The sequence below is a fragment of the Desmodus rotundus genome, chromosome 2 (genome assembly GCF_022682495.2).
Source record: "Desmodus rotundus isolate HL8 chromosome 2, HLdesRot8A.1, whole genome shotgun sequence".
Taxonomy (NCBI): Eukaryota; Metazoa; Chordata; class Mammalia; order Chiroptera; family Phyllostomidae; genus Desmodus; species Desmodus rotundus.
Window position 1 is genome coordinate 197503195 of NC_071388.1, and position 27899 is coordinate 197531093.

General features: G+C 51.2%; 1 protein-coding gene across 3 annotated transcripts in view; it reads right to left on the reverse strand.

The window, feature by feature from the left end:
• Positions 1-14140, reverse strand: part of PAX3 (paired box 3) — an 89972-nt gene extending 75832 nt beyond the window's left edge. Inside the window, exons 1-4 of one of the 3 annotated variants that reach the window (XM_024563916.3) lie at positions 13683-14140; positions 12170-12405; positions 10715-10841; positions 9428-9562 (exon numbers count right to left, since the gene is read on the reverse strand). In XM_024563916.3, the coding sequence (XP_024419684.1) occupies positions 9428-9562; positions 10715-10841; positions 12170-12405; positions 13683-13767 (583 nt within the window). In that variant the 5' untranslated portion in view covers positions 13768-14140. Of the gene's footprint in view, positions 1-9427; positions 9563-10714; positions 10845-12169; positions 12406-13682 lie in introns of all 3 variants that reach the window. The other 2 variants (XM_045198534.2, XM_071220724.1) reach the window with 2 other exon arrangements.
• Positions 14141-27899: the final 13759 nt, after the last annotated feature.

The following is a 27899-nucleotide window of genomic DNA, read 5'->3' on the forward strand; positions in this document are numbered from 1 at the left end:
TAAAGGACAGGGATTAAGAAGAATCACGAACAGAGAAAAAATATACAATGTCATGTTCAGAGCTGTAAGGACATTTAAGAACAGTGAGGTAGACTGAAGAAGGGACGTGCTGAGAAATCATACCAAAAACTCCACAAAGTGAAGGATTGCGGGAGGATTTCAGGAGAAAGAACGTATGTAATGAAACTTAGTTTCAAAAGGCAACTTGCTTGTCAATCCCCGATTAAGGGACTGAGGGAGAAAAAAAAAACTTGTACAAAAAAAAGTTTGATTTGGAGGAGTTTTTAAAAGCCAAGTTAATGTAAGAGAGAAAAGTAATCATTATAGAACCAGGAGAAAAAGTAATTTAAAAATACCTTTTGACACCTCAGTGAATGGTTTTAGAATTTGATTATTTTTCATATCTATTAAAACCATAAGATCTACTATATTAAATAGTTGTTTTAAACTCATTTTTTGACTCAGTAGAAGTGAATTTTGTGATGTGTATGTGTGCACGGGTCTGTGTGTTGGTCTTTATTGTTGCTCCTAAACCCCCGGAATTAAGCTTTCTATCTGCCCTTGGGCAGAGCCCATCTGCCAGCAGGCTGGTCACTTTCTGCACACCAGGGGCTATTCTTCCCCAGGATTGTGAGTTTTCCCACAATTGGTTAGTTTGCACATAACTTGCACTTACTGTTCTATTCTCGTATCACCCTGGAGTGTTGGTATGACGTGGCCCATTGCACAGATGTCAAAACGAAAGTTCAAGGGGTCACACCTGAAGTGTGCTTGGTCTTGGTTTTAAAGCAAAATCAGTACGGCAAGAACATACCACTTTTACCTTGGGGACTGAGCTCTTATAAGGCAAACAAAGGCAGGGAAAAGGACTTTAAAGTGTATTTAGTCAGAGCAGACAAGCAATACTCACTTGCTTTAGTGAACCTCTATCAGGAAACTGGCCAAGTGGGGATTCAGAAAGAAGAAACCTGTTGCTTTTCTTATAATAAAATGAATTGGACCAATTAATTTTCTTTAGTTCAGGTTAATCCCAGTCATGGTAATTGAGAGATACATACAGTCATGCCGAGATTTTCTTAACTATGATAATATATTTAAAAATTAGGAGAATTTTTAAATATGTGTTTGAAGATACACTCTGTGAGCCTGGAACTATTTAAAAATAAAATGTTTTTTAAAGATAGACCTTATAAAGGAAAAAGGAAGATATTAATACTCCCGTACAATGCCCAGGTGCCAGTTGACTGGTTATGTCTTATACTAAGGTTTGCCAAAAATAAGAAGAAAAAGAAGATAAGAGGGCTAGGTGTCTGTATTTTTAACATATCTGTGTACCTATAAAAATTACAAGCCTACAGACGTAGGCTTTTTGTTACATGCAAATTTGTATGTGAGCATGTAAGCCTCTTCTATGAAAGTACACAAAAACTAAACTAATTCCATGTTGCAACATAAACTGCACAGCAATTAACTAACTGTCCTTTCTTAACAACCCTACCCCAACTTCCTTATTGTTTCCGTGTAATGACGTAAGGCTGAGGACATTTAATTCTGCAGTTGTTGCTAGAAACATGACTACCATCCACTTATAAAAATTTTGACAATTTGCATGTAAGCCTCCATAAAACTACACTATTTGAAGTTTCAATGTGATCCTGGAAATTTTTAAATACTGAAAATCAGTGCTATTTCCTCTCCCTTAATCCTAGACTGGACAACCAAGAAGAGTCTCTCATCCTTGTCACAAAGCATTTTGATCAGCTTTTTGAAAATGGAATTCACTGGAATTAGATCCAGGATGAGTGCGAAATGGGCTCCTGGAACTGGGAGCTGATACTAATACACTATTGTAGATGGGCAGAATCCGGCCAAATAAAAATACTTAAGAATCAAGAAATCCTCGAATGGGTTTGAGGAGACACATGCACAGCTGGCTCGTCACTGCCTGTCATGAGTTATAATTCGCTGTATCAGGGAAGATGCACCTCCCGACCACTGCACTAAGAAAAACATAAAAACTCAGACCACTTTGACCAAGTTGCTTCACCCCCAAAAGAAGGGGCTTTTTGTGATTGTTGTCATTTGCTTAAACTCCTGCAGCAAAAATGTTAAATGCTACAAACTTCGCTATAAGTAATGTGCAAGGTAAAAAACTCTCTCAGTATTCTTTTGGTTGGTACATCCAACCAGATGCTAAATTTTATACCACTGCCCTTTGTTAAGATACAGTCTTGTTGGTAAAGAGAAGTGGCCTCTTCCACAGCAGAAATCATCGGTTAGTTTTTTTCTTAGTTTTTATTAGGAAGGAAAATGCACATTGAAGGTAAGAATTCATAAAACCTAGTATTCCTCAAGTGTTTTCAACAAATAGTTTCCACGGTTTTCATATCTGCCACTGACAATGGTGAAGTTTCTAACTCATCTCTCTCAAGTAGATGTTTTATAATGCCAATGGGCATTTTGATAACTGGTCATGTTCCAATTACCCAGTGGAAATGATACATTTTTTGTTCATTTGGGAGCATAATCCCAACACAGATAATGTGAGTGGAAGGTTTCTTAGAGGAGAGATGTCCAGATTCCAGCAAAAGCACAGCACTGCCGGAGCTCAGTGTTTGACCCCACACGGCAAGGCAGAGCTGAAAGCCGAGCTGCGCCACTCTCCACTGGAGACTGGCGTGAGTGGGGGAAGAAAGTCTTTGGCGTGCGTCTTCCAAGAGAACAGCAACTCTGAAATTCCCTTTCCCTTTCTCTGATCACAGTTCCTCAGCTAAAGGCAGCCAGTTCTTTTATTTTTTTTTTAAACAATGCTATCAAAGTTTTATTTTCCCCCATCTTTATTGAGATACAGTTGACAAAAGCTGGTTCCTAAGTCAGTATTCTGCTTTGGTACTGAGATCAGGCCCAACTTCAATTCAGGGAAGCTCAATTCTGCTGTTCCCCTGGCAGTACACGAACACAGACCCTGACACCCAAGGGTGTCAAGGGAGAGTCACTTTAACTGTGTATGTATATGAGACATACATGAATGTATGGAACATGCAACAAGGAACTTTCTAAGGCTTCATCTGGACCCAGGAGGAGGTAACCAAAACATATCTGAGCTGACTCACACTTCCAGCTTAACCTGTTTCATGGGGCATCAAAGGCCAGCTGAGCACAGGTAGATGGCCCATTACTCGGGAGACAGGAATAGAAAAAAATATAAAATATCTGCTAATGATCCTGCCTCTGGATGTCAGGATACGTCTTGTCCAAGAGTGAACAGAAAGAGTACAAAACAAAATGAAATCAAAAGAAAGCCATAGGCACACTGATTTAGTATTGAAATGAGCATAATCAGAGAAGGGGGCCCTGGAAGTCCCACACACAGGCAGACCTATGGTGCTCAGTTGAATACCTAAAGCCCAACTCTGGCATAAATTTCATCAACTCACTCAGAGTGATTCACTGGAATTTGGGAATTAAGCAGAGAGATGGCATTTCCAAAAAAAAGCTCTTGCAGGAATTTTAGCTCTCATAATAAAAGAAAAGCCTACTCAAATATATTGAATTGCTAAAAGAGAAAAAAGAATCCAATCATTCATCTAATAATCAGCAGCAAAAAAAAGTTCATAAAGTCATTCGGGGAAATATTTTCCCTAGCATTCAACAGTAGTGCTGAGTATCAATTAAGAAGCTGTGCTGTTCCCTTAAATTCTGATGACTCTCGAATGTGTAATCTGTAGGACCAATGAACTTTTATTTTCTGCAACTGGATATAGTTTACTGCCAGCATAATTCATAGTGACCAACTTATAAATAAACTCTAATGGTGCACAAACTGTACACACAAACACATCTACCTCTTCATTCCAGGGGGTTTAAAAGTATACCTGAGTCTCATACCATCTACAAACGCAAAAGTAATGGAAACACATGTAGAGAAATGTAATCAATATAACTCTCAGTTTCCTGTGTATTTAATTATTCCCTACCTAGTTTTTCATAAAAAATTGGATGTCTTTCCTTTTAGATCAACCAAGCTGGGAAGGCAACTGCAGTGAAACTTCCATATTTAGGACTATATCGACACACATATAGTAGTTTCCATGCCTCCCACCAACTCTCCAAAATGAAAATTTATTTAAGGATAAGTTCGCCATCTTAGCCTAAGTTCTAAACAAAAAATCACTGTAGGATAATTAAAAACACCCCATGAATCTCTTCTCTATACACCCTCCACATGTAACTGGTTTCAGTTCCTATTTCTTGAAGAGAACTGGTCAATCCTCCTTAGAGGTTTCAGAGGAAAAGGAGGATTTTCCCGAGACAGATAAGTCGAAGTGATCCCGCTTTGATCTCAGCGGTTAAGAATCCCTCACAATGGAAGATGGCCCGTGAGGGGCCGCGATCCCGGCCTTTTAATGCCTAACAATGGCATCAACAAACAGCTACTTAATCAATATTTGGCCAGAGCTGCTGAAAACTTCCTTTTCAGATTTTAATTCCTGGTTGTAAAACAACCCCAGAGCAACCAGTGAGATAAGGCATTAAACTGACTGCTTAATTGCCTTTTAGTGTCTTGTTAGTTCTGTATCTACGTTCTTAATGGTTCTTTAATCTTTATTTACCCGCACAAAGAAGGTAGCTCAGGTAGACCCCACCGAGCAGAACCTGCTCGGGCCCAGCCCTGGCCAGCCCGGCTCTCACGCCCATCGTGTGTTTGTTGATGGTGTGGCTTCTTTTTCCGGGGTGTTTGCTAACCGCATGGCTAGCAAGGATGTGTGTGCGTGCGTGTCCTCGAACTGTGCGCTTTCGTGGACGATGGCACGGGGCTCAGTGGCACCCCGGCCGTCCGCCTGATGGATGCCGCACACCGCACTCCCCCGACCCCGGGCGCGCCCGCCGGTTCCGCCTCGCCGCCCCGGCGGGTTTTATTGCGCAGCCCTGGGGACTCCTAAATCACCCTTCGGTGATTCTTACGCACGCGAAACCCCCGCGTCCCCGTTCCGGTGCTACCAACGATCAAATCAAGCGGCCCAATAAACACACGATTTCAAGCATTGATGAGAAAATCTGCATGTTTGCAATAAAGCTAGCACGTCCACGTACGGCAGTCAACCCCGACAAAACAGACGAGCGACCGGGAGACACCGACTTCCAAACGCTGCTGCTTCCTCTCCCACCGTCCCGCCGGGAACCTCGCGACCGCTACGTTCTCGAGAAGAACGCGGTGTGGTGTCCCGATTTAATTCAGGTCCCAGCGCTACCAACGTGTTGTCAGATGTGTTGTGGGGCGTTGCAAAGGACTTCGCAAAATATGTTATGTTCTCTGAAGAGATGCTGTTGGGGTCAGATTCGTGACTCTGACAAATGAACTTGGAGAGTGGGCTGCCCACTGTAATAAAGGCTCCGAGGCCACAAACCTAAGACCTTCTACCCCGCGAGTTTAGTCCGTGGGAAAGTCCACCCGCCAGCCCCTCGCCTCGCGCCAAAATGTCCTCCCCCTTCAGCCCGGGGGGAAGACACGGCCTTCAGCTCCTCTCGATTTTAGTGGCACTGCCGACAATAATCCAGTGCTCGTTTCGCGATTCCACTGGAAATGAAATACTACTTCCAGATCCTTTCTGCGTTTCTGCGTTTTTAATGGCGTGGTGTTACGCCCCACTGGAAAGCTGACGTGGACCTCGTTAATTTCAGAAGAGCTCAGGTTTACAAACAGAACAGGAGGGGACTTGAGCAAAACTTTTGTCACTTCAACTTTGTCAAATCAAAAAAAAAAAAAGAGCAGCACTGTTTTTCATAAATGTCAAAAAGTAAGGGAGAGATAGGAAAGGAATATCAGCCCCAACTGACCCATGCTTGGGGGTCTCTTAGATCAACCTTTGAAATTGTTGCAAAAACTCCCACGCTCACTGGTGATTGTAAAAAGGGGGAAAGTCCTGTGAAAGTGTGTCTCCAGCCCCAATCAAAACATCAATTGGGCGACCTGGCCTCTCTCCCCCTGCACCCTCCAGCGCCACTTCAAAGCCGCTGCAACAAGTCAGTGATTGTAACGTTGCATCTAAATATTTAAGCGACGGTCTTGCAGTCGCGTGTCCATTTACAGTCCTCATCTGTCCTCTAATTCCATTACGGCACAGGGTAAAAATGTTTCCCAAAACTCACAAACAGGAAAAGCGTCACTGAGATGGAGGAGGAGTAAGAACAGGAGCAGGAGGAGGAGGAGAAGGAGGGGGAGATGAAGGAGCAGTTTCTATTGATTAGTCACTGCTTTGTGTTCAGGGCTTTCTTTAAAATAAGAAAAAAAAGTGGGGAGAGGTTGCAGAAATTTCACTAATGTGAGCCTCAGGCAAGGGAGGAAAAAAAAAAAGAGGAGGGGGCGGGCCGTGTCTAGATGAAAGTGAGAAGGACATAAAGGAGGCGATTGAGTCGGCTGCAGCCCGGCGAGCTAAGCTGCAAGCCGGCCGCAGCGTGAGGGAGGGGGCGGCGCGGCGCTTTGGCGCAGGGCGCAGGAGTGGGGGCCGGCCCATTGTGGCGGCGCCCGCGGGCCGGGGAGGAACAGAGGCGCCCATTGAGTGGCCGCAGAGCGCGCCGTGCCCGCAGCCCCCGATGCTGCGACCGGGACTTGGCTCCTCGGACTGCTACTGCTTGCTTGGGTCTCCTTGCCAGCTAAGGGCTGGGCGGTGGGGAGTTGGGTGTTCCCTGGCTGCGCAACCCTTCCACGCGAAAAGAAGTTGGAAGAATGGACCCCGGAGGGGCGCACAGGCCTGAGGGTGCCCGGTCCGCCCGCTGAGCTGCTCTTGGATTGGGCGAGGGACGGGGGAAAGGTGGGGAAGTGAAAGGGGCCATCTTGGGAAAGAGCAAGACCCCGGAAAGAAGATCGAGGTTGGTTCTGACTTCTTTCAGAGTGCCTCTCCCCTGTGTCCCAGTGTCAGACAAGCGGAAAGATGTCCCCCAGGGAAGTCCGTTGTAGCAGCGCCCTGCGGAACCACAAGGAAGCTGGAACCTCCGGAGGGAGCGCACTGCCCTGGTTAGGGCACCTAAAGGCCCCTTCTGCTCCTCCGCCAGGGCGCTCAGAGGTCTTGATCAACATTCATTCTCTGTTACAAAAGGGGTGACCTGGGACGTTTGATGCTCAAACAACAGAGGGAGTTTTTTTTGAGGTTTCTAAACTTCCCTTCAAACTATTCTTCCCTCTCCTTTCTTTGGGCCCCTCTTGCCCTCCAGGGATCACCTGGAAAGAGAGCTAGAGGCGATGGAGAGACTGACGCTGCATCATCCTTGACAACCCCAAATTAAATTAGGCTTCAGCTTCCGAGGTGTGTGCTTATGTGTGTTTTCAACGGTACAGCCCCCGCTGGGAAGAATACTCAGATTTTTAAAATGGTAGCAATTGCCCTTGAATGGCAGCCGTTCCAGCTAGACGGCCCAAAAGACTAGAAACATTTTGTAGGTGAAATGGCCACTTTTTCCACGCTGGAGAGTCCATAAAACTTCCTGGCGCAGCACTATTGGGGCTCATTGAATAATTCATCCCTCATTGCAAGCCCATAATGTCTATTCGTGGCCCTTTGTGGGGCTGTTTTCTCTTCTTTTCTCCTTGAATTATAAAAAGGTTGCCTTCCTTTGTTCACATCAAGCTGCTGCGAGCCAGAGCTTTGTCTGGGCCGAGCTAAAGTGTGAGTTTCAATGGACTCTCCAGGCTTTGTCTCCCAAGTTCATCTCCAAGTGTAGATTGTGTAGAGAAGGCCTTCTTTGTAAAAGCTGGAAAAGTTGTACAAATGTTTGACCAGCTCATTTGGGGCGTTTTGTCTCCTGGGCCTTGGTTGCCTGTGCTGCGAGAGAGCCTCGATCTGCCGCGCCGGCACCTCCGGTAACAAGTAGCAAAGTTGTGCCTCCCCCGCATTCTTCTCAAGCCTCTGGGACTCTCTGGGCCACTGCCCGAAATGGCTCATTGGGTTTGGGGTTGGCTGATTTCTCGCTTTTCTCCCTCCCCAGCACCTCCATGCTGTATCTATCTAGGCCTGGAATGAAACCCGTGTCTTCTCAGAGACTAGGGAAGGAACGCACCCCTGCAAAAGGAGGGGCTTAGACTGAGACCATGTGAGACCCATGCTTTAAAGGGAGGGAACCAATCTGCCATGATTTTTGGTGGGTTTTTTTTTTCTTTCTTTTGATTGCCTGTATGTGCCAGAGCATCTAGGCTTCTGTTTACCCCTGAAATCAACCATCTGGATTTGTAACATCTAAATCTAAGCGTCCTTTTGAGGCTGTGTACAGATTTTGCGTTGGTTTCTAAAGCCCACGGGTCTGCCCAGGGGCTGGGCAAGGAAGGTAAATGAAAGGACCCTCCACAGTCCTACAGGAATAAGGGCCAGGCCCAGCCAGTTACAGTGTGTGGAGCTCCGAGCCCACCTGAAGAGTCGCCTTCTAGGGCAACTCACAACTCAGCCCTACCAAACCCAGACCCCAGATAAGGGTGACCCAGGGACTCTGGGTTCTTTGCAAATTTGAAGAGGTGAAGAGGTTTGACCATCCCCAAGGTCAAATTTGCTGAGGAGCAAATCCGCTGAGATTCCTCCTTGGTACAGTCCCCCCTTCCTGGTTCAAGGCGAAGAGGTTGACTTTCCTTGGGCGGGAGGTGGGGGGGGGGACCTTTAGAGTCTGAAGAGGACCCACAGCCTGTAAAAGGGAGGCAGGCTGAACTCAAGGTTCTGCGGGAGAGATTTTCTCTTGATGCTGACAGGTCCCACGCAGCCAACAAAAAGTGGGTGGCCTTCACCCTTGGGCAGAGAGGGTGCCCGCATGGCGGGTTCAAAACCCAGATCCCTCAGGGGTTACCTAGAGCTTAAGTTGTTTTCACTTGCAGGCCCACACAAATCAAACCCCATCGCATCTGAAAACCGAGTTAAAACAAAGAAAAAGTAGCCAACTAGCCAACTTACACATACATTTATAGGGTTGTTCATGCGAGGCAACTTTGAGGGCCCAATGCCTATCACCATTCTCTCTCTCTCTCTTCCCCACCCCCACCACCCCTCCCTCCTCCCTCCTCCCTCCTCCGACTGCAAAACTCTGGAGATCTGGGTTTTTCCCGAGGGCGCAAAAGTTCCCTCCACCTCGGGAGGGTCACAGACTGTTTCTCCCCAACCCTTCGGAGCCGCCCAACCCCGTGCTCCCGAAGGCAAGGCCCCGCACCTAAACCAATTCAAAGTTCTAGACTCCCGAGGCTGGAAGGGATGCGGAAGGAAGATGTGGGAAACAGAGTAAACAGAACAGAGATTTTTTTGTCTTGATTGCAAGTGTGTCTCTCACGTGAAGGCTCTTACCCCGGTGCAGAGCGTAGGCGCGAGAAGACCTCGACAGGAGCCCGAGCAGGGCCGATCCCCGGCTCCCAGCGCCGCGGCGCGCCTGTTCTCCCCGGCGCGGGCCCGCCGCTTACCTCGCTCGCTCAGGATGCCGTCGATGCTGTGTTTCGCCTTCTTCTCGCTCTCTTCTGCCTCCTTCCTCTCCAGGTCGACCTCCTCCTCCTCGCCTTTCCCGAATTTACTCCTCAAGATTCGGCTGATGGAACTCACTGGGGGTGGGAGCAGGCAGGGAGCGCAAACGACTGAGAAGTGCAGGGCTGGGCAGGAGGGAGCCCCCACCTCCAGTCCGCGCCCTGGAGCCGCGGCCCCGCACAGCTCACTTCTCTCTCCTCCGGCTTCCCGAGACCTCCACGTCCGTCTATCTCGGCCTCTCTTCAAACCCACCCCACCCCCATAATCAACATCTAGAAAAAGGGAGACTGGAGCCTGGGAAGCTTGCACCTCTAAGTGAGGGCCGGGAACCGCCGTTTCTGTCCCTGTCTCCCAGCAGGAAGCGTTTTCTTCTCCACTCTATAGACAGGGCTCAAGGTCTCCAATCTAAGAGAATACTCCCGCCAGCCCACCCTCCACCCCCCCTCCACCACCACCACCTGAAGGCATTGGGCGGGCCCAGCGTTCCTGTTCGGGGAGGAAGGCCCGCAGCGGACCCTTCCCCTACAATTCAACTTTTTTTTTTTTTGAGGCTATAAAGGGTTTCAATTTCAACTGCAGAACCGTTTCCTATTGTAAAAATCAAAAGAAAATGCACTCTCCTCCCCCCCCCCATTTATTTTTTCCAGATTCCAGTGTGGTAAACAAATCCATGCTCTGAAGTATCCCGTTCGCTCAGTGGGGGGAAAGGGAGTTTCCTTTTAATTAAAAACAAACGGTCCTGCGCGCCCTCGCTCTCGGCCTGCGCTCGCCCCTCTTCTCCCTGCGCCACCCACGGCTGCCCAGGGGTTCCGGACGGTCCCTGGGACCCTCGGGGGCACTGCAGGCCCGCGTGGAGCCCGAAAAGCCTCGGCGGCCCAGTCCCATCTCCTTTCGGTTGGGGTTACCAAAACATTTGTTTCTCCTTAAAAGGGAACATCAATATTAATAAAGGCTTGGCCGGCGCCTCTCGTTTCCTGCCCTGTTTCCTGGACAGAAATCCTCTTTGGGGAACCCTCCGCGGCGGTCTCAACCCCAGGACAAGCAGCTCAACGCTCTCTCTCCATAAAACACTGGTTCGTGAATATTTCAGGGCCCCGGGAAGAGCCGACTCCCGACTCCTGACTCCCGATGGCCCAGATCGATCATTGGGGTGATTATAGCTTAAATGACCCGCCCGAGAAACAGCGATTTGTGGCCTCGCGTCCGGGAGACGTTAATGGGCCTGATACCTGAGGGCACGGTGTTTCGATCACAGACAGCATCTTTGAGTAATTTGTCTCTAATTTCCCAGCTGAACATGCCCGGGTTCTCTCTTTTGTATTCCTCAATTTTCTTCTCCACGTCAGGCGTTGTCACCTGCTTTAAGAGAACAAGCGGGCAGGTGTTGGTACCCAGTCCTCTGGGCCAGATGTGGTGGCCCCACCGCCTCCGGGCCAAGCCCAAGGCGCCTTCCCGCACCCCCTGGGAAGGTTCTCCTTGTTAGCAAAAGGATCCCAAGTCTCTAATGCAGTGTATTTTTAGTTAGGGTCAGACATAAAGTCACCATACCCCGAAGCAACCTGGCGACCCTCCCCTCCCCTGACAAAGCTGGTACAATCTGGATAAATGAAAAAGTGGGGTGCACTTTCTGATCCCTGGAAATATGGCAAGGCAATTCCTTACACAAAATCAACACGAAAACGAAACTTAAAAAAAAAAAATGCTTGAGAGAGAAGCAGAGAAATCAAGTTAGATCTGCAACCTTTGCCTCTCCAAAGGAGCACAAGATTTTAGCTGAATCGAAGAGCAAAATGAAATGCAGAAAGTGAATATCTAAGTTTTCAAAAATTAGATTGGATAACAAATGGGGATACTTTGAGAAACTGGCTCTTAATTTTTTTTTCCAATTAAAAGAGTTTCCAGAGATTCTTAGAGAGGTTACAAAGGGCACTGAGGAGGGAGGAGGCATGCAGGGTGTTCAGAACTCTTAAGCTTACCAGAACTCTCCTTTGGATTTTGCCCTGTGGCAACTAGAAAATTATATCGCATTTTGCCCACATCGAGGAGAAAAGGCAGACCTGATGTAACCCTCTCCCACTTAGTCCTAGACAGTGGGACTCTATCTCTCTCTCTTTTCTTTTTAAAATGGAACCAAAATAATTTGAGTAGAGCCCCAAACTGCTTTTTCAAAACCAAGTAATTGGCTCATTTCAAAGAAAACAAATAAGAGTCAAATCCAGCGTTTGACTCTTTGAAGACAATTTGGACTGGAAGAGATTGGGGACAGGAGTTGGGAGAGAAACCAGTTTTTTAAAAAAGCAGAAATGCCTCCTTAGATTAGTTTTGTAAATTAAGGTGCAGTGGGTGGGAGCTCGGGAGCTACTTGGGGGGAAAACCAGCAACAGGTGGACACATACAGTTTGTTGTTTGCCTATTAAAATAACGTGCTGAGGAATTACAGGGTTCAGGGCAATAAAAACATACTGTGTCTTCTTTACAAAAGGGCTGGAGTTTTCCCTTGAAGTTTACCAAGGAACCTCAGCTTAAGCAGCAACTAAGTGCCCCCCACACACACACACACCCCTCCCCAGAACTGAAAAATCATTCCTTGAAAAGTCCCAGAGGCCAGTCCTTCCCCGAGTCTGCTCCTCCCTAACCCCGAGACAGCAGGCTCAGAAGTCTCCAGAGCCCGCGCGCTTGCTCACCTTGGGCTTGCTGCCGCCAATGGCACCGGGACGGATGGAGCCCGTCTCCTGATACCTGCACAGGATCTTAGAGACGCAGCCATGGGACACGCGCAACTGGCGGGAGATGACGCAGGGCCGGATGCCGTGGTGGGCCATCTCCACGATCTTGTGGCGGATATGGTTGGGCAGCGGCCTGCCGTTGATAAATACGCCGCCGAGCTGATTGACTCGGCCCTGGCCAAGGGGGGTGGACACTGGGGGCAGAAGGTGAAAAGAAAGGCAAAGGGAAGGTCATTTCAGGGGAATGGAGGGAAACAACCGGAAAGACGAGCCCGCCTAACTTCTCACTGTTTTGAGCAACCCCAATGTTACAGCCTGGGTACCTCCACTGCTCACGTTCAGCTCCCAGCCCCAGATCCCTTCTCAATCGCATTTATTCAAAGTACTAAGCCATTCAGGGCCACATAATGCTGTGTGTAGGAAACAACCAGGGCAAAATGACTTGTCCCAGAGAAACTGTCTTCCCTTTCTGCCCAGGTAAGGTGGCAATTCTGGGGAACCCCGGCGACCCTGCCGCCGGCACAAAGTGCATCTTGCTGAGGAAACAGCCTCCTAGTAGTCAGAAGCTGGCCCAGGCTCCGGCCTTCCGGAACTCTGCTCACACCAAGCTCTATCCAACTATGACTGCTCCCTTCCTAAGGGACTTGGAGGAGCTGACAGCCTTTGGGATTTTCAGCTAAGAGTGCAGCAGCCAAGGATCAAAGTCCCGAAAGGAGGCCGCAGGTGGCAGTGTATGTCACCTGTTACATCTCGGGACAGGGAGACAGCTGGATTTGTTCGCAGGCCCCCTTGCCTCCAGCCACGCTCTGGGTATTACATTCCACTCTGGACCGAGGGCGAAAGGCAGGAGCCACCGAACCTGCATCCCCCCTGGGGCGCCCCAACCTTTCAAACTGTCAGAAAGGTTTGGGCTTGCAAAACTTCCTGCGTCCTGGGGATTGACCAAACCAGCGAGCTGACTGAAAGGCAGTTTCCCAAATGGGTTATGAAAATTTCAAGATGCCACTTAAGAAGAACGAAACTCTAAATAATTAATACTAAAAATCCCAAGCACGAGATCGCAGGCCTCGCTTTCACAACTTTGCGCTGGCAAGAAAATTCTTCCGCAACTTAACAAGAGTTTAGCAAATATGGGGAAAGCCGGGACCATTTTGAGACAACTTAGGGTGCACAACATGCGGAGAGGTTGCTTTCTGGTGTTCAGAGGCTAGTTTATCCCTTCCCCACCATGCTTCATGGACCCGCCTGGAGCAGGCCTGGCCGCCAAACTGCATGGGCTTTTTCGAGAGAACCGCGCTGAGTTTGCAGAGAGAAAATCGGCTGTGGATCTCTCCCTGACTTCTCTCCCGGGGTGAGGGTGCCCAGGCAAAGGTGTCCCCGGCAGCGCCGCAGGAACCTTCGGAGATTACGGTTGGGCGGAGTAGCCCCGGCCCAGTCCAGGGCTGCGGGCGCCGCTGAGGCCCTCACTTACCTTCCAGCGGGAACCCGCTGCGCGGATAGTTCTGCCCCGGGCCGGGTCGCATCATCCTGGGTACAGCTCCGGCCAGCGTGGTCATCCTGGGAGCAGCTTCGCTTGGAAATTATATTCAGGCGAAGGCGATTTAGAAAGGCAAGAGCGGCGCTGGTGACCCTCGGGAACTCCCCAAAGCGTGGGGAGCTCCTCCCCAAAAAGGCTGGAGGCAGGGAGGGCCTCGGGGAGGAGGACTGTTCACTTCTAGTCCTGGGAGAAACTTGCGGTGGAACCAGGCTGGGAGGCCCGAGTCCAGGATCGCGATCCTAGGGCGGAAAAGTTTGGTAGGAGCCTAGGCGAGTGGCCCCGCGGCTTGGGGCGCTGGGGAAGGGTCTCAGCACGCCACAACGAGCCAGGGAGGGGGCGTGGGGCCGGGAACGTGGCCGGCCGGAGTCTCCTTCCGTCGTGACAGCGAGTGCAGGGATCCGGGCTCTGGAGCATTTATTAGTTCTTTCACCCAAAGCTTGGTCAGGAGCCCTGAGCTGCGATTGGCCGACGGGGAGACCGTCCCGGGTGGCGGAGACACGCGCTGATTGGGCGACAGCGGCCACTTTCTCTTCCCATCCCCGGCGGTGCCTAGGCCTCCGCCGGCGCCAGAGGGACCTGCGCTGCTCCCTTTCCCCAGGAGACAAGGAAAGACTCGTAGAAACTGGGAAAGAGAGCCCGAAGGAGATGACAGCTGCTTAGAGTAGAGAGGGGTCCCTGTCTCTCTGTCTCTGTCTGTCACTCAATGCAATGCACTTGGTGTTTCTCTTCTTGCCTATTTCTCTGTCTCTTGGTCTCTTTCTGTATCTCTGTGTGTCTTTCTCTGTCTCTAATTCTATTCCTCTCTGGGCGTCTATGTCTACCTTTTTCTGTCTGTGGCGCTGAATCTCTCTCTCTCTCTCTCTCTCTCTCTCTCACACACACACACACACACACACACACACACATTTCTTGGCTTACTGCCACTGGAGGGGGCGCAATTCCGTGAGAAGGCGTTGGGAACCTAGAGACGTGCGGAGCCTTCCTTCCTCTGGTCAATGCCCCTTTGGCCTAGGCTTGTTAAGGGGACCCTCCCTGGGGCTCCTCCCAGGAGGAGTCCAGGCTGTCCTGATCAGTTCTTTTGTCTTCTCAGTCACCAGGCAGGGGTACTGTGAAGCCCGAGCAGACGTGGAGAGGCCCTGGGCCTGCTAGTTGAAGGCTGGGGAGGGGAGGGGAAGAAAACTGTCTCCTCTTCTTGATTGAAAAACCCACTCTGTGAAGCCCCAGCTCTAAATCTCGATGTATAGATCCCAACGTGCTGGCAGAGATGCGTCTATATGTTAAGGTTTTGCCCGGCTGCAGCGTTTGTTCTCAGGAATTTATTATGGTATTCAGACTAAACTGCTGGAAAAATAAAAGGAGTGAAGTCTTGGCTAGGAGCTGAAGTGTCCCCAGCAGGATATGACGCCAGGAGTGTTGTAAAGACTGTCTGTCCTTAGAGAAGGTACCATTGTGCATGGCCTTTTATTTATAACTTGGTAAGTGCCAGCGAACTCGCCTGCTTTACACCCCCAGTGCCAGCCCCGCGCTCTGCCCCATGCTTTATTCGCTCGCGTCTATTCAGGGACTGTCACTCCAGGGCTGCGAGGTATTCAGGGCCTTAATCAATCAAAAGGATGAGAATCAGGCAGGTTTTTCCCTTTGAAATAAAGGAAACAATGACTTCTGGGCTTCAAAATCCCCCTTTTACTTTTACAATTTTTGAATCTTTCCTGCTATGGAGGTCTCCACCCCTCTTTTTCGGTCCTCCCTTCCCCCAACTCCTTTGAGAGTTTTTACGTGAACTCGGGCTCCCAACCCCCTAATTAAGGCAAACTCAGAAGGCAAGATGGGGGGGAGGGTGAAGTATGCCTGCTCAAGGGTCTTCAAGTTGGCCCTTTAAAAACACACTCACAAGTGGGAAAAGCAGGAAGCTTTGGTCTGGGCTCCATGTCAGAAGACTTGCTTGACCTCAAAGTAGCCAAGACAGGCCTCTGGAGACTTGCAAAATATTCTGGACACCCCCTCACTATGCTTGCACAGTGCCCCATGTGAAGCATTCTACAACGGAGAGGTGTTGCTCAGAATGGAGCTCTGTTCAGCCTAGCTTTATAGAAAATGATACAACTTGTCAAGGGGAAAACTGTCTCATCACCTTTTCGCACTCACGGGGCCACCGAAGGCTGTGTCCTTGTTTCTTAAGCCCCTTCTCAGGGATTGCATCTCAGAAGCTGGACATTTTCCAAGTTTCCTGTCTCCAAAAGGTTTGAGTGAAGCAGACAGAACACTTTCTGGGGTCAGCAGTAATTGTTGGGGGAGGGAAGTACCAAAAGTGTATTTCAAGAAGGTAAAAGGAACTTCAAGTTGTGGCTAAAAGGACCTAGGACGGCGGTAAGCGGTTAAACAAACAATGTCGGGGGTAGAGTCTCTCTCTCTCTCTCTCTCTCTCTCTCTCTCTCTCTCTCTCTCTCTCTCTCTCTCTCTTGTCTATAGCTTCTTGTTTTCGGGCCCTCCAGGCGCTCTCCCCAAAGCATTCTCCCTGTGGAGGGCCGGCCGGTCCGTGCAGGGGCGCCGCTTGCTGCAGACTCCTTCTCCCGGTTTGCGCGTCAATGCCGATGCGATAGAGCCGGGAGGACCTTTGAATGGAGGTACTAACCGTAAGACTGGATCTGGAGTACGTGCATCCATACACCGACCACCACTTGCTATAAAACTACGCAAATGGAGGCCTCGAGGGTGTGTGGGGGTTGGGGGCCTGCAGCTCCGGTGGTCTCTGCTTCCCGGCCTCTCCCCTGAGGGAGCGCTCTGAGGTTTATACTAACCACAGGGTTAGCTCGGCCCTTTTCCACTCGGCACTGGTACCGGCCAGAGGACCCCAAGACCCAGCAGCTGGGCCGGTACGGCTGCCTGTTCACTTCCAAAGACCTCAGGAGTTCAAATTCCCTGAGGTTGGTGTCCCTGAGGTTGGATCAGAGAAGGCCAGGGCAACGATGTTGGCTGAGGCTCCCGGGCCGGTGGCACCTTTCGAAGCCACGCCAGACCAGGCCCAGAGCCAGCCCGGGTACCCCACGCTCTACAGGTCGCGGAAGGGCAGGGCGGTCCCGGATTTCCCAGATTGGTTTCGAAGAACGCGCACCCCGGGTTCTACACTCAAGTCATGCCTTCCTTATCTCCGAAGTTTGGACCTCCCCTACTTCTTTCCCAAGTCTCTCCGGAAGCCAAAGGCACCCCCTGTCCCTAACTCCCTGGAGCAGGAAGGGATTCTCCACCCAGCGCCTTTTCCCTTGCCCGGAGCGGGGGAGCCACAAAGTCCCCGTGCCAAATCTGGCCACGATACAGGCGCTAAAGAGTGATCCGGTAGCGGGCTTGGAAGGCGAGAGCGCCTGCGCCTGCAGCCCTGAACCTAGGTTTGGTGAGGCAGCATTTCTCCCTGTGGACGAATTACCCAGGAAGCAGCCAGAGGGGTTCCACGACTGTTCTGTGAATGCGCTGTGCTTTCCACGCCGCTCTCTGTGCACGTGCAAAATGAAACTGGAGTTTTGAGGACGAAAGTAGGATCACTTAATTTTGAAAAGGGAACATAGCTTGCCACAGCCTCCTCTGCCCCCAGTTTCGGGGGCACTGCAGGTGAAATAAACAGCGGCTGCATGTGCAAGCCTGGAGTGGGGGCGGTCATGCCTCCTTTACTTGAAGGTCCTCCTTCTCTGCGGGTTTGGATGCAGTCCAATCGCGGGGGAGGGGTGACAGCTTGGGCCACGCGTGACATCCTTCAGCGCACACCCCCACGATTGTGGGAGCCGAGGGACAAATGTTTCCTGTAGTGTGGACTTCTCTGTTCTCTAAGAAATGACATCATTTGTAGCCGGACACAGGCCTTAAGAGGAAATTACGGTCTATGTACCATAGTGTCCCTAACCCAGGGGGGTATCTGCTTCTGCCACCCAGGCTTCTTCCTCCCCCCCACCTCCATCTGGAGGGCTGACCCGCCTGGCCGCCTGCCTGGTCGCAGGCATCACTATCAAGAAGCAGTTTGAAGTTTGAACCAACACCAGGAAACCAGGAAACCCTCAGTTCCGGAGAAAGGCTTTCCCGTGTTTACCGGGAGGAAATCTAAAGGCCAGGTCCTTGACCACGCGCCTCGTGGCTGGATGCGATGATCCCGGGTTGGTGGCTGCGCGGGTTAAATCCGCGGCACGTCGCAGCCTGGCGCGGCGACCTTCGTTAGGCACCCGCAGTTATTTGTCAAAAGCTTTGGCGCCGCTGTTCTCCTCATTGGAAAATCAGCCGGGACGAAGGGATGAGATCGGATTTAGGGACCGGATGGGGATAGGGGCGCCGCACCAAAACGTGGTGTCAGGCCAGCAAGCAGCGGTTTTGCCCCTGCGGTGCCCCTGCCGCTGGGGGCACAGGCGAGAGCGTGTGAGAGCGTTCTCAATAAAGAACATATGGCTTGTGGGAAGAAAACAGGACAAAGTAAAAGGAGGAAAGGGGAAAAGACGGGAGGGGAAGAAGACAGATGGAAACATTTTTTTGTTAAAAGGCAGGGAGGGAGGAAGAGAATGGATATCAGGACAACTTGTCACCTTACAGACGTTCATTTGGTTCTGCAAAAAAATGTTTTTGTGCACATAAGGAAGACAAGATGGCAAAGCCCGAATCTCCAGGGAGAACAGTGGCTCATAAAAAAATTAAAGTCCTCTCTAACCTTCAAAAAATGTTCTCCCCAACTTGGTAAGACTCCACGAGGGACATTCGGTAACTACTCTGCTAGTTTGTGTATAGGGTGTGAGCCTACCGGGTACTGGGGGGGGGCGTGAACATTGGCGGGTCTGGGAGGGGAGGAACTGGCTGGTATTGGGGGGACCCTCAGCCTTGGGGAAGAGAGGAATCAGAGTGGAGGCAGGAGCGAAGTTGGGAGACTTGGACAGGAATGTGGGGGAAAGCAGGAGGGTCTGTTGGGTTTCCCTAATTTCTGGAGCAAAAAGGAAGGCAAATGACCACTCCAAGAACTTCTGCCTCAGGATGTTTGGCCCTGTTCTTGGACTCAAAAAGCTCCGACTGTGGGTTCCCCTCCTGAGGCCCCGGGAGTTCCGGGGACCGGAGTGAACAGAGGGGGAGGGAAGCTAACAGGCCTTTTGCTTGCATCAGGCCAGGTCCCTCTCCGACTCCAAGCCTTCTAGTGCGTTCACGCCTGGAGCCGCCGCCCTTCTCCGCCTGATTCCCGTCAACCCTGCGGGAAATCTCTCTGCGGAGTGTATTTCAGAAGGACCGGTGGGAGGCGGTCCAAACAGCCTGAGGCGGCAGAGCCTTGAATGAGCCCAGGACCAATGGCCCGCATGTTTTTAAAAGCGCTCCAGAGTCAGAGGCTGCGCGGCCAGCCCAGCCCAGTAAATGCAACAGGTGGGGGGAGGTGAGGGAGGCCGGGTCTTCCAGAGCTCAGCCGGCGGGATGCGGCCGGAGCCTAGGGGAGCTCAGGTGAGGGACGGGAGGAGGATGTTGGGAAGAGTGTCGCGCGCTCCCAGACTCGGGTCTACCTGGGACTAGTGGGTCGGGCCCTGGGAGCCCACAGTGCGAAGACAAGAGGAGGGACCCGCGTGCCCTGCGATACCTCCTCTCTTGGCCCCCGCCCCCTTAAAAAGGGGAAGAGAGGCGGGGATGGGAAGGAGAAGAGGAAAGGAGGAAGGAGAAAGAACAGCAACAACAAAACCCACGGGACACTTCCTCCCTTCCAACGTCTAGAACTGAACTGCGCTAAGTTCCTGCATCGATCTTACACTTTCTCTCCATCTCCTTTTCCCCGGGAAAACATCGATTTCCTCTTTTAAACAAAGTTTCTCTTTCCGCAGATTAAACTTTAAGCTAGCCTTGGATCTGGAGGCGAGGGGTGGGAGAATAGTTTTGATTTAGAAAGCTGGAGACGGGGGAACTGGGAGGGGGAAATCTGAAAACATTTACAATGGCCATCTCCAAAGCCAAAAACGGTGGAAGGAAGCCGGCCGGCCGAGGAGGCTGAAGCTGGAGGGAGCGCAGGACAGAAGTGCAGACCCAGCGCTAAGCGGCTGCTGTGTGCACTTCCCCAAAGCTGTTGCTGGTCCTCTCGGTGGCCTCGCACGCAGGTCACCCTGTCGGCTGTACTTGTATTTCCCCAGAAAACTCCTTGAGAGTCCCAACGCCCAGCCGGGGGCCAAGAGTTAAGACAAGTAGCCCCAAGAGGAATGAGCTTCAGAGTCTCCTCTCTCTCTCTCTCTCTCTCTCTCTCTCCATTTCTAAACGAAATCGAATACTATCTGGCTGCAAAAATATATATCACCGGCCCAGAGTCTGAAAGATTAACATTTGGATTTGTAGGAAATGTAATCTGCATGGCTAATTGATTCCCAGCGTATCAGTTTAAAGGATAAAGATCGATATCTACATGATGGATACTATATTAATGGGGGCATAAATAAAGGCTGAAAAGTCGTTACCGAAACCTTTGAAGCTGCTTCCCCAACTCTTGGGCCCTCCACACGGCCACTGGGCCTCCCCCCTCCTGGCCCCCAGCCCCTGCCGGGTGGAAAGCACTCGCTTTCCCCACAGGGAAGGGGGAGAGTCTTCGGCTAAAGCGAAGTGTTTGCTGCATCCATGCTCAACAGAGAGGCCCGCACTATTTTTTCCCGGGCCGCAGCAGGTGAACAGTAAGGCGGGAGAAAGGGTGGTATTTAAGCAACACGCACCACTCATATGCTTCGATACACACACAAAGGACCCAAACAGGGACACACAGTCCTGTGCTTTCACACACACACTCACACGCTGACACCTGGACCTCCACACACAGACATGCATAGCCGAACAGACGAGCAATTATCCACCCACAGATACGTTCACACGCAGGGTATCGGTTTCCCCGCCCCCAAGAGCACGGACCGGAGCTCTGATCGAGCCCAGGGAGGGGTGGTCCGGCCTCCAGGGACTCCTCTCTAGTAAGATAAGTTGGAGGCAGGGAGCCGCAGCGGGAGGGGTGAGAGACGGAGGGAGAGGAGTCTGGCACGTCCCGCAGCGTCCCGTGAGGGGAGAGAGGCCCGCTGGAGCTAGGGTAGTTGCAGACGGAGGCAGGGTGGGGGAAGAGTCTCAGGGAGTAGGTCTCGGAGACAGCCAGGCGAGGGGGACAGAATCGGGGACACTTCCATCTGGAACGAGGACGCCTCAGCCCCGTAGTGGCCAATTAGTCCTGGGTCCCAGCGGCCGCCTCCACCGCTGAGCCAGCACGGGAGAGATAATTTTCCAAATGCAAATGAATCGCCTTTTGCACCCTTCTCTCCATTAATTAAGAGGGGCGTTTCGACAAAACGGGCGTAATCTTTATTAATTAGCAGCTCTGAGTGCGCTGTTCGCATTAATAGCACCCAAAGCGAAAGTACTGGAGCCTAACCCCTTCCCGAACGCTGGTGGAGAGGAGTCGGGAAGCCGTGGGTTCCCCGGACGTCCACCTTCTCGGAATCGGGTTACGGTCGCCGGAGGAGACGCGGTTCTCTAGGCCCCGCCAGGAGGCAGTGCCGCAGCCCAGAACCTGCTGCGCGCCGACCCGACGGCTCCCAGAGCCCCGACCCGCCAGGAAAGATGCCCCACTGACGTGCACCCCCCTTTTGGGCACTTGACACCTGAATACGCACGGAAACTCACTCGCAGACTCGCACGCACACGCCCCGAGGCCCTTTTCCTCCGCCAGCCCTACCCAGGCCCCCGCCACCCCTCGCCACGCCTACTGGCCACCCCAGCCTCCTCCTGGCTCCGAAGCTCCGAGGAGGAGCTGTGCAACAATCGATTCCTCGGGGCCTGAATCGGTCCCGAGCAGTCGGACTGTAGGGAGGGACTCGGTTTCCCCCTGGGGTCAGGCGACAGGGGTGGGGGTGGGGAAACCTTAGGCGCAAAGTAGGCGGCCCGACTCCTCCCGGGAGCCCTGGGAGGAAGAGGACCCGTGCACGGTGCAGGTGGGATGTAAGTGGGAGGTCGGGGGCTCCAGTCCTTGGCAGAGAAACCCAGGAAATCTCGATGCCCCCAGGTCTCGTGTGGAAAGCTGGCTGGAGATGGGAGTCGCCAAATTCAGGTTCCTTCAGGGCAGACCTCCTGAGGATGGATGGATGGATGTCTTCTGGGACCACTCCTCCCAGTTTGGCCAGGTTTGGTTTGCCTCCAGGCCTGTGCCCCTCTCACCCCCACCCGTCCAATTCCATCATAGCAGGTCCTGTCTCCGTTGAGCCTTCAACCTGAGATCGTTCCACTCGAGACCCTTGAAAAGGTTCTGGCCGATAAAAAGAGGGAGGAGGGGTGACTCAGGGCACAAACGTTACCGGGCAGTTATTTCCAACCTGTCCGTGGGCTCTCTGCGATGGAAGGCAAGACTCCGAAGCCGAGTGGCTCCTGATGGTTTTGCTGCCCAATTATAAATTCTGTGTGAAGCCTGGCATCGGAGATCGCCTCCTTGCATCCTTGTGTCTTTGCGGGCCTTTCCGAGGCTCCCCATCACCCCAGCCGGCACCAGGCTGAAAGTCCCACCGCTCCATTCGAGGCCTCTCTTTAGCGCGGTGCCGGAAGCTGCAAACCCCTGGCGTGCAGCCCCAGCTGGCTTTAGCGGCGCTAGGAGCGTCGCCCTCTTTTCTATTGCTCGGTTCGTGCCCGCGCTGGGCACACTCCGAGTCAGAGATTTCCCTGTTCAGTCATTCATTACCACCTCCGAAAATTCTCATTAAATACTCAGGATCCTTGCTCACTGGTTACCTCCAAGGCTTGAAACACCTGCAAACCTGGCCCTCAAAGCCTTTCCCAGGGACGGTTTTGTTTATTTTATTCTGCCCTCTCCTCCTCCATTGAATGGTCCGCAGGGCATGACTTAGGCTGTGCTCCAGAGCAAATCACGTGGCCTTTCATTCATTCCATACAGTCTTATTTGAGCTTCTCTGCTGTTCCAAGTGCTGAGGCTACACCAGTGACTGAAACACACCCAAGTTTTCCTCCTGGCGGAGCTGATGTCCCAGAAAATAACCTAACGGCAGATAAATGCAACCAGCATTGGTTGTGGGGTGAGGCTGAGCTCTGAAAAGGCTAGAAGTATTAATACTCGGTGGGAGGAAAAATAGGGAGGGAGCAGCTATGGAATGCTGGGGTGGGGGTGCGCGTGACTATTTCAGCCAGGGAAGTCTGGAAGCACGCAGCCAGGTAGCTTGCAGATGAGAAGAGAGGGCAGGCAGGAGTGTTTGGCGAAGGAAAGCAAAGGGTGAGGAGGGAGAGTGAAGGAACTGTACTATTCAACCACACTTCAGTAAGCAATTAGTGTAAGCTTTGAATTCTGAAGTCTGGCAAAGTGCAGCTGAGCCTGGGCAGCAAAACTTGCGGATGAACTATGCCCGGAAAGAGGCGGCTCTCAGGGTTTGACATCCTTTGGACCTTTCCTACTGTCCTCTTTCTGAAGACTCTTCTTTGGGGCTATGGAAGGGCTAATGAGGGACCGAATCTTCCCACTGTCAAGCAGAGGCTTCCCGGAGGCCTCCACCTCTGGGAGTAAGGCAGGTGTCCCCGCTGGAGGCCAGGGCACTGAGACTCCCCCTTCTCCTCCCTTCCTGTGGTCGTAACTCAAAAATCCAGTGTGGGATCAGCATCTTGCTCTTGGTCCTCATTGTCTGCAAATTGCATTTTTATTTGAAATAAAATGAAGGCCCAGCCTCTTGGTGTCTAGCCAACCCCTCCCCACCTGGACCTGTCACTCCCATTCCCCAGAGAGGAGGGAACTCCTTTCAGGCTGGGTGAGGTAGGTACACCCTGCTCCACACTGTGGGGGCGGGGCTCCTGTCTCTCCAGAGTGGTTCTGGGAGGCTGCCTCTACCTTAAGGGGAAGGGGAAAGGAAAGAATTTTCCAGAGGAGCCCAAGATTCTAAAGAAGTAGTCATCATTCCTCAGCTGGTGGTTTTCTGAGATAAGTGGAAAAAAAAATGACCAGGGCCAATCAGGATAGAACAGTATACAAAGGGGGACAAAAAAAACCCCCAGAATTTATGTATGAAAAATTGTGTATTTACCCCTTCATGTTTGAACGTCTTTCACCTTCAAAGTACTCTCCATGTGATGCAATACACCTGTCAAGACTTTTTTTATACTGCTCAAAACAGGTTTCGAACTTGTCGATTTTGATGTCTTTTAGTGCTTCTGCTGTTTGTTTCTTTGTTTCTTTGACCTCTTCCACATAGACAGGCAGATCGTTTCCCTTTGAGGACCTTTTTCATGGAGAAACAAACAAACAAAAAGTCTCTGGCGGGGAGATCTGGTGAATAGGGAGGGTGGAGCACAGGGACTGGGTAGTGTTGGGTCAAAAACTGCTGAACACTCAGCACGGTGTAGGCAGGTGCGCTTGTAAATCACCCATCATGAAATGGGCAAACGTGTTGAAAGAGTCTCCAAAAAAAAAAAAAAATTCACTGAAGCTGAATGAATGCAGCCTCTCATAACAATGCCAGCAGGCACACTGATACAGGGTGGGTTCCTAGAACATCACCTAGTGGGGGAAGCCTGTACTTCAAGGGACCCACCCTCCAGAAGATAATTCTGGGTTTGGGGGGAGTTCCCCTTGTGTATAGACCTGCAGTGGGGGGCTTGAATAAAGGTCATGACTTTCTTAGAACAGTAAGCAGGAATATCGCTCAGCCAAAGAGAGCAATTCTTACTTGTCACAAAAATGACTGATAAAGCAAAATTTTACAAGATTTTGGGGCTACTTAGCAGGGGAGAAAAACAGAAACTGTGTGACTGCAGCAGAGGTGAGAACACTCCTGTGAAAAGGGAATCCCCCACGACATCTCCAGACCTAAGTTCTCTATCTCCAAAGCAGGCTGAAGAGGATCTCAGAAAGCTCTGTCACAAGGAATCAAAAAAGGCATCCCTGTAACAGAAAAGATAATCTCTGGTCCCTCAGAACAAGGTCACATTTCCAATGGCGGAAAGGGGCTTGTACTCTACCACTATGATTGGTGAGGAAGCCAAATTTCAGAAGAGCAAACAGTGCATTTTCACTGGGGGAGGATGACTTGGGAGGACAGAAGCCAGACCCTGGGGCATTCAGGAAGAAAGTGGAAGGTCTCCCTGGGAGAGTGCAATCAAAGAGGCTTTCTGAGCTCGCAGAGAAGGAAGTATTAGCAGGACAGAAGGTTTTATAGACAGAAAGAGAAGAAAATCTCCTGGAAAGAAAGAGGACTGCTCCAAAACTGAAAAGAAAAAAAAAAAAAAAAAGCAGGAGGAAAGAGAATGGCCAATTACTGGAGAAACACCATGATTAAGATATTTCAGATCAAATGAATTCTAATGACATCAGTCCAGGTGGCTTCATATTAGACAACGATGGATGACTGTTTCTGATTCGTACTGAGAGAAGTGGCCTGAATCCCCACTTCACTGTTCCAGAATATGTGGCCGCGGAGAAGACACTTGGGGGACAGCAGGATCCAGGTGGCTGAGAGGCAGAAAAAGACATCAGGGAGGGAAATACAACAGTATATGCCAGATATGTCACATTATTTGGTATTAATTTAAGAATATTTCTATTTGGTTTGCTCCCAAGGTTTTCAAATTCATTGCTGTTAAAATAAAGTACAATAGAGGTTGGATTTATACATTGCAAAAGGGCAGGGTGGTGGGAAAAAAGATAGATGTCAATAAAAACTGGACACTTGGAACAAACACTGTTAACGTACCAGTTGTGGAAGTGCCAGAGTGGGTGGGGATTAGGGATGCCCCTCTTCCACACACCACCTCAGACTGCTAAGCCATCTCTCCCACCACCTGTCCCTGCCTCCCTCCCGGGAAGCAGACCACACTGTCTAGCCCTCTATGAGGACACGTCCAGAGTCCTGGGGTTGACAACATGAGAGCCCAGAGGCCTGGCGCTCCTAGGACCAGCTACTTGGGTCCCCCATCTTGAGTAAACTCTCTTGGCAGAACTGGGGGAATCGGTCATGTGGCGACAGTAGTACTTAATGACACTGGCACATTACCATTATATAATGAGATAAGAGCGATATAATATATAATTACATTATCTTACTCTCACGGTACTTTATGGTTACTGTAGTATGACAATATCACATTGCCAGTATATGATGTGCTATGTAATATAATATACACTGTTCAGTACTTGCACATTCTGTATTTATTGAGCATTTTGTAGGTGCTGGCATTGTTCTCAGCATTTTGCAAAGATGAATTTACTTCTCAAAACAGCCAGATCACATCTAGCTAATACGGGATAAGGGGGCACAGGGAGGTTAATTAACTTGCCCTCCTCACATAGCTTAGGGAGCGGGAGAGCAAGGATTTAAACTGGGGACAATGGTTATGTTGCCAGTCCTGTTGGGTGAGAAAGCCCTACCTCCTACCATCCCTATTAGACCCCAAGGCACGGGATCAGGGACCTGCTTAAATACTTTACTTCTAGCTGTTGGTCTTGTTCTGGTTGTAAATAAATTCCAACAAAAGTTACCTTTGATGCTTCTGGAATTTGTCTTATCTCCATTGAAAAGAATTTGAAATTTTACTTCACCTTTTAAAACACATCCAGTGATATAATCTCACTTCTAATTTTTTTTTCCGTATTTTAAGCAAGCCTTTTCCTGACCCCCCCCCCCCCCGCCGGGAGAATTTATCAGCCTCTGTTTCTATGCCAAGAAGGATCTGAAACACGTTAGCATCACAAATCTGCCTCTAATTCGGGCGGGACACGTGGTGGGAAGCTGATGAATATTTGCAGAAGAACCGGAGTCTTCCTGCCTTCCCGCGGATCGCCGCTACATTATGTGGAAGTGTTCGCTCGGGGCTTCCTGAGGTCGTCACAGCCAGGTGACAGACCTCGAGGACCTCGACCTCCCTGCGGTGGTAGAAGGTCTGGCTGGGGTAGGAGGCAGGCGCAGCCCTGCTGGGAGACTGCCAGGACGCCACTGATGGAAACCCCACGATTCCTAAGGAGTTTGCAAGCTCTGTCCCTCGGCCTTCACGTCGCACGACCGGTCCCCCCGCAGGGGCAGGGTTTGTCAGGACAGCTTTTGCATCTTTGAGAGCGGTGGGGGACACCGACACACGCGGCTGCGTGTGGTTCTCAAAGCCCCTCGGGGCTTGGATTTGCGGAGACCCCGGCGTGGGGCGCCAGGATTAGGGCAATGAGGGACTGAACCCACGGTCTCCACTCCCCGCACAGGCTGCCGCAGCCACCGCTCTCCACGTCTCTTTTCTTCTCAACCCAGGTATTTGGGGCGTCTCGGCTAACTTTTCAGAATCCGTGCGAAGGCGGAGTTTGGGACGGGCGCTGGGAGGGGCCCGTAGGCATGCAGGATGGTAAATATCCCATCGGATCATAAATAACACGCCCTTTAGACCCTGAAATGGGGGGTGGGGGTGTCACAAAATCCGGAGAGTTGAGGCCGAAGACCAGGCTCCATGCAAACACGAAACAAAAGCTACGCGGAGAGGTTGGGTCACTTGTTCTCACGCGTGCCAGCTGGTGCCCCCACGCCTCCCGCACAACAAGTGGCCTTGTGCCAGCGTCCTTGTATCTCGATTTCTCCTGGCCCGCGCCTAGGGCTGCGACAAGGACAGGCTCCAGCTGTGGGCGCAGGTGGGTGGAGAGATGCCCGTTGCCTCAGGATTCCACCCCGCGGACCCGGGAGCCGCCCCTGGGAACCTGTCCGGTGGCTGCCTCCCGCGGTCCTCGAGGAGCGAGCGGGGTCAGCAGTTAACGCCCGGCGACTCCGCTTTTCCCCTGGCTTGGAGCCACCGCGGGCGTCTGCGACCAAACGGAGAGAGATCGAGGTGATTCTCCCCTCCTCCATCGACCGTGGCCGGCTGGGCCTGGCGCGAATCCACCTGTATCAAGAGAGGGAGTTAATTTGCACGCTGAACGGCTAGTCCAAAGGGACTTTGAAAAGAATAACTCTCCTAGGGAATATTTTAAGACATGGCTCTCTGCGAGCTGGATCTGCTTGCTCGTCCGCACCTGTTGGCGACCGGCAGATTCCCCCGTCAGCTGTCCCTGGCGATGACACCCACAGCTGTCGCTGGCGAGGGTTTGTTACTTTAACCTTGAGACTTCCCTGGTTATCCTCATAATCCGCCCTCAAATCCCCACATTGTCGCTGGATTTTGATGACTCATGGGACA